General features: G+C 33.6%; 1 protein-coding gene across 1 annotated transcript in view; it reads right to left on the reverse strand.

Annotated features, from left to right (window-relative positions):
- The window catches only part of LOC113088285 (deoxynucleoside triphosphate triphosphohydrolase SAMHD1-like), a gene marked incomplete at its 3' end in the record, with an annotated part of 32,369 nt that extends 23,142 nt beyond the window's left edge, over positions 1 to 9,227 (reverse strand). The window contains exons 1-5 of the mRNA XM_026255744.1: positions 9,128 to 9,227; positions 7,629 to 7,690; positions 1,198 to 1,358; positions 993 to 1,108; positions 647 to 703 (exon numbers count right to left, since the gene is read on the reverse strand). Of these exons, the coding sequence (XP_026111529.1) occupies positions 647 to 703; positions 993 to 1,108; positions 1,198 to 1,358; positions 7,629 to 7,690; positions 9,128 to 9,155 (424 nt within the window). The remainder of the gene's footprint in view (positions 1 to 646; positions 704 to 992; positions 1,109 to 1,197; positions 1,359 to 7,628; positions 7,691 to 9,127) is intronic.

Raw genomic sequence — 9,227 nt, forward strand, 5'->3', positions numbered from 1 at the left:
TATTTCATTATTTCATAAATATTATTTTATTTTCTTGATTTTAGGACAAACACAGTGTCTGAAAATTACATTGAAATAACATGACTCTAAATCTAATGCATCCTGAGAGTGTTGATTTGGTCCAGAAACAGTATAAATTATGCCTAAATTAACCTTAAATGATGTTGAAAATATTTCTACTGAACACTTTTGAACTATTTTTTAACCTTGTAAGGATGTTCTCTGAACGTCTAAATCAGACGTACAGAAGACGTCAAAAATAGACGTCATAAAAACTTTCATTCTGGCTCCTCAGTTGACGTCTTTTCAACGTCAGCAAAGACATAAAAAGACGTACACTGGACGTAACTTTGCCCAGTGGGCTCTATAATGTCAAGAAAACTGGACATGTTTTATGTTCCCAGAACCAACACTCAATATTTGGAGAACATTTTTGTAACAAAATTAGCTGGGTACTCATTTACACATTTGCCAGTCTCCACACACACACACACACACACACACACACACACAAACACAAATGACTACACTGATTGAATAAAGACCACAATGCTTATTAACAATGGCAAAATATTTAGTTTGTTCTCAGATTTATTGCTGAAATGCCAAGCTGAAATCACTGAAGTGAGAAAACTCAGACACTCACCAGACCGGACTTTAGGGATGAACATGCCATCAAACAAATGAGAGAACGGACCATGACCTGAAAGGACAAAGTAACATGTTTATTATACATAATTGTTTTTATAAGTTCAGTTATGAGTCTCATTTAAAAAAAAATAAATAAAATAAAACCTTAAAAGAGAACCATAAGAAAAAAATAAATAAAGAAAATAAGAGTTGACAGGGCAAATTGTTACCCCACTGTCCATATGATAACTATGGGGGGGGGGGGGGCTGCAACAAATAGCAATTGAATACACACCAGCATGCTTTTAACAATTTCTCTAAATTGTTCTATGTAAATATTCACATGAATGTTTGGTACTCACCCATGTCATGGCACAGGGCAGCGATCTGAACACACAGGAAATCCTGTTTGGTGATGTTGAGTTCTGGCTGATTCTCATTTAGTGTCTTGAGAAGACAGCCTGCTAAATGTGCCACACTAACACACACAAAAACAAACAGTGTTAGTGTATTTCAAGGAAAATAAATGTAAAGGTGCAGTACAAAAAAAAAGAGGGAAAAATGTACCCAAGTGAGTGTTCGAAGCGAGTGTGAGTGGCACCCGGATACACTAGATGTTTCGTTCCCAGTTGTTTAATGTATCGAAGTCTCTGAAACTGAGGAGTGTCAATCATTTTCACCAGCAGCGGGTGCAGCTCAATGTGACCATGAATGGGGTCATTGAAGATCTGCAGGACAGAGAAACAGTTTATAGAAACTGACCTAGAGAAAACTGTCAGAAGCAGAAAGAAAAAGGATTTAATCTGAAGTTACTTTGAAAAAATAATTACACTTTTAAATGTGACATTCATTATGGGCTTGTGTGAGGTTCTTAGTTTAATTATAGCCTAAATTGTTGTTTAAAATATCCATCTTGAAACAAGATGTTAAAATGTAAAAGAATACAATTGTTACAGCATGTCACTATTGTTGAGATTCATACACTGATTCCTGATGTCTGTTTTTCCACTTGTGTCTTCTTTAATAATAAATGTTTTGATCTGAATCAAACATTTAGGATGTGTCATGGGTCTGAGTTGGCTAGTACTATATTGTAGACAAAATTAATGCTAATAAACATGCTGCTCAAATTAAAACCAATACATTTAAAGCAGTGTAGTATTTAAATAATTTCAGCAGATTGCAGGTCCTCATTTTATGTCAGACTGTGGCGACAGCAGCGTGGACTTATTGCTCACATAATGTATCTAGAATAACAGGAAAACATATAGATCTCATGACAAAAAATTGTTTTAACTACATAATTATATTGTTTTTACAACATAACATCTCGTTATTATGATAAAATATGTTGTTTTAATGAGAAACAGCTCGTTATTATGAGAAAATGATAACAAGCATACATCTTGTTATTACGAGAAAAAATGTTTTTTACGAGAAAAGATGATGTTAAAATGAAATAACATCTCGTTATTATGACAGAAGTGAGTGGAAAAAACAATATGTGTGTGGCAGCAATGCGTCACCGTAGATTAGTATTCTGATGTGTCTCAGTCTGTAGAATCATTGAGCTGCCATAAAAAAGTGAAATAAAAGCAACTAATATCATAGATCAGACTATAGCAAATCAGATAATCAGGTTGCCTTCTGATGATATTTTAATCATCAGCAAACAACCAGCATCATCTACTCACAAAACAAACATAACAGCCAGAGAAAAACATTTAAAACTCAAGTGTAAAATACCTTTTATCAGAACATTCTTGGAACTAAAATAGAACTTGCCGGTGAAAACGTTCCCAGAACATGCAATGTTCTTGGAACATTCTTAGAACATTAACATTCCTAGCTGTCAGCTGACAGTCCTTACAAATATATAAATAAATGAATAAACAAATAAATATTTAAATAATTAACAAACAAACAAATAAATAAATAGTTTGATAGAGACTTGGACTATGAAGTTTAGTTACAGATAGTAAAGCTTGGGTTTACATATTATAGGGATGTACATTTATATGGAATATATTTTCTCAAATGGGGTCATGTAAGGATGAAAGAACTGGAGATACTTTGATCTCCTGAGAAACAGGACAATACAAACATACACAGGCATATTCGAGACACCCCACAGAGTGGAGGAGCAGGAGACCTCTATCCCTTCTGGCCATTTGTTTCATTTTAAACCCCTTCACCCATTCTTCCTTCTACTCAGTCTGCTCAAAATGATTACATGAAAATGTCAATGCAAGTGAACTAACACTCATGTCTAGTATAATTTGAAATGTTTTTGGGGCAACTGGTACAATGGTCCCAATCTTAAAAAAATAAAGTAGACTAAAAGATAATACAGATCCTAAAAGATAAGGTATATTATGATGTAATGGGAGAGCCCTTTTCCAGGGTCCTCCATGTAAATTACCTTCTGTTCGCTTTGAGGTGTAAACTATCCCGGTCTGGGACCTTGGTTAAGGCAAATAACAACTGTTTGTTCATGCCTCATTTGGGGGATGTTTTATCTTGGTTTTGTATTTAAAGGATTGTAGCAAAAGGATCAGGGCAATTCTGTAGCCAGAAAGCCTGTAGTGTGTTGAGTGTCTCTTCACTTCATACTATGTTTTTTCCAAGGTGAGGTATGCATATTTTACTTTTAGATTAATCTTTGAGAATTTGATGTTTTATATTGATATGATTTGATATGTTTGAATTGGGTATGTAATTGGCAGAATACATATTTACCTGACTGATAATAAATTGTTACATTTGATTTTATTCTGTTTTACTCTATAATTATTGACTCGTATTGTACGTTGAATCCTTGCTAGTTACATGAGAACCTGAAAGAATTAGTTAATATGAGATAAAGAGTTTAACTAAAATAATCAAATGTCAGAATACTAATTAGAAACCAATTTGTATTCCAACATAAATTGGAGGTAATAATAAAATGTAGTCAGATTAGATACTAAAATGGAGTCAGATAAGAGTTTAACCTAAATTGAATAACTCTTTGCGCTGAAAAGACAGAACACATTCCTTGGGCCATGTGCCTGGACCTTACAGTCATATGATGCAATTTCAACTGTTCCTTTCTCTTTGGAGTGTTACAAACGCTTGGTGCATAAAGAAGATTTGTAAAGTTGACTTGGAAGGAATGACTTGTTTCCTCCTCTCAGCTGCTGAGTTCATGGGTGGAACAAAAATATGGCAGGACTTTTACTCTTTGGCCCCTGGACTAACCAAATCTGGTTCTTACAAGGCTTTCAACCAAGGAGGTCCTTCAAAAAATATCAGAAGCAGGCATAAAAGCAACCAGGCTTTCTCAAATCTTGTCCTGGAGGGCCAGTGCACTGCAGCGTTCAGCTCCTACCCTGATCACACTCACATACTTGTGATTTTCTAATGATCCCAAGGACATGATTAGCTTGCTCAGGTGTGTTTGATTAGGTTTAGAGCTAAACTCTGCAGGAAAGTGGATCTCGTGGGCCAGATTTGAGGATACTTGGAAGTAACTGACGTCATTTCAAGTCATTCCTTCCAAGTCACAAACTAGTCTTGAGTCAAATCCAAGTCCTCAAAGAGTTAAAGTTAATGAGATAATTAAGTAACTAATTAAATGATGATTGTGCATTAATGATTAACACCTGCTGTTATTGAGAGTCTGATGAAATCATCTGCTGAGTTCATGGATGGAGCAAAAATATGGCAGGACTTTTACTCTTTGGCCCCTGGACTACCCAAATCTGGTAAGAACCATGCGTAACCGTGCTATGACTTTGTCTCCACTAAAAGAAAGAAACAGAAGAAACCAGACGTACCATACATGTACCTTGAGGTCCAATAATAAATCCTATGATGTACGTTAGTCTAGATTGTACCTTGGGGGACAGAAATGGACACCTACTGTACCCCTATTTCTGAAAGTGAATAGGTTATACTAAAATGTGGTTAATGTGCATGTACCCCTAAATAATTGTACCCCTAAAGGTACAATCACACATCACACCCTACACCCTCATTCACTATTCCCTACATGAGTTTACTAATATAGTCTACCTGACAGAGAGTATGAAAACTAATGAGTTAATCCAGACACTGATGAACAGCGCTGTTAACGAGTAGAATCACTGAAGAAAAGAGAAACAAGACACACACAAGAACTACAACTGACTCCAGCCACAGCCTTAGATTAAATCAGCTGAAGATTTAAACAATCAACAAACAGCTTAATCAGCATCACACATTACTATCAGGCTGACTTTAATTATGTCAGATCAGAGATGAAAATATCTTATTGAGAGCAATATTGATGATGCAATGCATGCTGGGTACCAGCACAGGATAAAACTCATCCATGACTCCCAGAACGCATTGCGGCATAAATAAATTATGCCCCTGCATTATCCTCTTATTTCATTGAATTCTTATGTGATTGTATTTTTGCTTTTGTCTTTAATTTTAGTAGCATGTTTTATGATGTTCAGAACTTAACTGTTTATTTTGTGGATGGTCACCATTGTTGTGAAAAGTGTTGAAAAGTCACTGTTCAAGAGGCCAACTAATGTAAACACTGATCTCCATCATGGTAGTGAAAAAAAGCCTAAACCTCTTTATCGCTCAATAAGATCTTCTGTAGACTTCGGACAGAAATAAAGTAAGTCTGGTTAGTAATGTGAATCTGGTAAAGCTGTTTTAGGAGTTGTTTAATTAGATCTTGAGAGATTTGATGAGTTATTTTATTTAAGTTGATTTCATCAAGGGTGTGGCTGAAGTTGTAGTTCTTGTGTTTCTCTTTCCTTTTGTGATTCTGTTTGTTAATAGCAGGTGTTCATCACTCATGCTCAATCATCAATTAATCACAGAATTAGTTTTTCTACAGTTTGTTGCCATTAAGTCAAGGAAAAAACAGTAATATACTGTAAAACATAAAGGTCAGATTTACCAAATGAAAAAAAAAAAAAAAAAAAAAATGACTAAAATATTTGTGGACATCCATAGAAAGATATGCAAAGTCATACACTGATAATGAGAGTAAACACTGAACTTAACTGTATTAATGTGTTTTTGCACAAGGGAGATCTGTTAATGTAGTTTTGTTGTTCACCACTGTGCTGGAGATTAGAGCCTGTGCTTCAGTCAATGATGAGACACAAACACTGATTTTCTGCTGCTTTATATAAAGACAGTAAATGTGGAGTCACTGATACAGTGATGATCTCTGTGTTAAGTATTTCAGCACATACATGTGTGCTATAGCTGACAGTGAATTGCAGTCATTTGAGTAAAATTAAGTATTTTAGTTACTTTACTACTTCACATTAAGTGTTTGCAGTGTTATATTAAGGAAATATTACTTCTCAATGGACTCAAATGAAATAAGTTTGTAGTACTAACATCATATGAATGCTAGTTTTTAAACTCAAATTGTTTAAAAAATAGTGAGTTAATTTCCATGGTAGAATTTATGGTAAAATACTGTAAAAAAAATTAAGAGTGGTATATTAATGGTTGAGAACTGTAAATTAACAGTACTTTACTGGCCACCCTGCTGCAAGTAAATTACTGTTTTTAACGGCACAGTTTTTTACAGTGTATATATATGGCACTATAAATAACAGTTTTTTCTACAGTTTGCTGCTAAGTCAAAAAAAAAAACAAAAAAAACAGCAATATACTGTAAAACATAAAAGTCAGATTATGCAGATAAAAAAAAGTTAATTTGACTAAAATATTTGTGGACATCCATAGAAACAAAAATATGCAAAGTCATACAGTGATAATGAGAGTAAATACTGAACTCAACTATATTGTGTTTTTGCACAAGAGAGATCTGTTAGTTTAATGTAGTTTTGTTGTTCACCATTGTGCTGGAGCGTAGAGTCTGTACTTCAGTCAATGATGAGCGGCAAGAACTGATGTCCTGCTGTTTTATATAAAACAATGAATGTGGAGTTGATATAGAGATTTTAGTTTTTAGTTATTTTACAATTGTACCTTAAGATTTTGCAGTTTCATTCTAAATTCCAATAAATAACCTTTTTTTGTGATTCCATTCTTTTAGAAACCATGCACAGGAAGCATATGTACATTTGGTACTCCGTGCAGAGTCAGCAGTACAGTTGTATTATAATATAATGGAGAATGGTCTGGCTGCAGACTAGCATCTCCTCAGACGCAGCTTGGGGGTCTGTTTGCGCTTCTGTTAGTGACAACACTTGCAATCTTTTTATCTTTTTTTCTTGAATTGACTACTGAACCTGAAAGATAAATAAATGTTTTATTATTTAATGTCATTTAAAATAAGGTTACTAAACCCTTCTGACTAATTTTTTTTTATTATTTGATAATTTAGTGGTTCAGCCTCAACATTTTTCTTGTGCTTCAGGTCAGAACATAGTTCATTCCCATTCCCTTAAAGAAATATTTAAACTTTAATAATTTACCATAACTGAGAAAATTGAATACAACCAGCAAATACAAATAAAATAAAAATAAAAATTGCCAGAAACAACTTTTGATTCTTATCTGTGAATGAGAATACACCAAGATCTGTTTTTATTATTGTTCGATGGTTTGTGGACCCCCAAGCTGTTGACAAGTCAGGTGTGTTTTCCTCTGTCCTGATGTGAGTGTTATGGAAAGCTGCCAGCTCCAAAATGGTGGTGATGCTGATGTGCGGTCGAGCGGCCAATGAGGCGTCTAGGTATTTATGACTATGTACATGTATGTTTTAGATGAGCATGATGTGACATTTGGCAATCAGATTCCTTGTTGCTTTTATGTTGCACCACATGTTCACAACCAATAATTTGGAATAGACAGAATTTTCCTTACTTTAATGATTATACATATATATTTTCACTGAATTCAAAAATTGAATTCTTGAAAATTGAAAATTGACTTGGATGGCATTCCAATAATATTATGAAATTGAATATAATTTTGCTATAATTTCCCATAGAAGAGATTTTCTGCCTTCCTCTTAATGCTTCACTTGCCTTCATGATGTCCTTTGAAAAGTCTAGGGAGTTTTTCTGCAATTCCTCAGCGATTTTGCTCACTGCAGAGAAAGCACATGCAATTTTATACCTGTTAGAGATATACTGAGTTGTTTCAGATTGAAAACAAAAATCACTGTACATAACAAAATTATACGCATATATTATATATTAGGGGTGGGACGGTTCAAGGAAAAAAAATACAAATAAAAATAAAAAAAAAAATAAACCGTGCGGTTCTCCACACACGGTCCGGCACGATCCCGAAAATCTGACAACGCATTTGTAATAGGCTATGGTTTCTTATAAATAACACGTAATAGAAAAACGGGATGGCTAATGTATGTTTCTGATGATGGACGCGCATTCTGGCTTCCCAATACATTAGCTAAAACAACAGCGAGGAGAGAGAGAGAGAGAGAGAGAGAGAGAGAGAGAGAGAGAGAGAGAGAGAGAGAGAGAGAGAGAGAGAGAAACAAACTCTTGTTCACAGCTGGAATATGAAGTCATATTTATTCCGTCATCACCCGGGAGCTGATAGCGCGCGCACAGGTGAGGTCTTAATAGAGCACGTTAATATGTGCTTAAAATAAACTCAATTAATTAAGCTTTGCCAGTTTCAACATTTAAGAGCCAGAAGACTTGAGCTCACGCACACAGTGAGACGATTTGTGCATGCGCTCATCCGATGCGCGCAAATTTTACGCTTTCTCTGGAATATTGTGTTTTTTGAAAACTGTCTTTCTTGGAAAGTATCCTAAAACAGAGCGTTCTTTTAAAGTTACAATCTTTATATTAATCAAACAGCAACAAGAAAGAAATTACGCTCTGCTCTTGATTGAATAGCATTTGTTTATTTACTAAATATAATCATTAATTTATAGTCAAATATCCAATGCTGTATAACATTTGATTACTTTATTCAATATATGTACCTAATGCTAGACCTAAAAAAATAAAAAAATAAAAACTGAAAAATCACTGTTTATTTTATTTTTATCTTTTGTATTTATTTGTGGTGTAGCTTGTAGTTAGGTAGAATATTTTTTTTTCTGTATATACTGTATATATATATATATATATATATATATATATATATATATATATATATATATATATATATATATATATATATATATACAGAGAGAGAGAGAGAGAGAGAGAGATAATTATCTTTTTATGTATAGTTTTTCCATAAACATAGCACATATCGAACTGTACCGAAACTGTAACTATAAAAAAGTTTAACGGTTCCATCCCCAGTGTATATATATATATATATATATATATATATATATATATATATATATATATATATATATATATATATATATATATATATATATATATGAAAACTATTTCCATCACATTTAATTTGACTGCATTCTGATTTATTTCTAAAACTGTAATTACAGATTTTTAAAAAAAAATATCAAGCTAAAGCATTTATTCACTTTGTTCATGTATATATATAGTTTTATTTTGTTTTGTTTTCTCACCATCTGTTGCACCTTCAAATGCAGACATCTCTTCTTCTTCTCAACTATCTGATGATGTTCTTGTATGTAGTTGAAAACGATGATGATGTTAATCTGCAGA

This window comes from Carassius auratus, unplaced genomic scaffold, assembly GCF_003368295.1.
Source record: "Carassius auratus strain Wakin unplaced genomic scaffold, ASM336829v1 scaf_tig00046054, whole genome shotgun sequence".
NCBI classification, from domain to species: domain Eukaryota; kingdom Metazoa; phylum Chordata; class Actinopteri; order Cypriniformes; family Cyprinidae; genus Carassius; species Carassius auratus.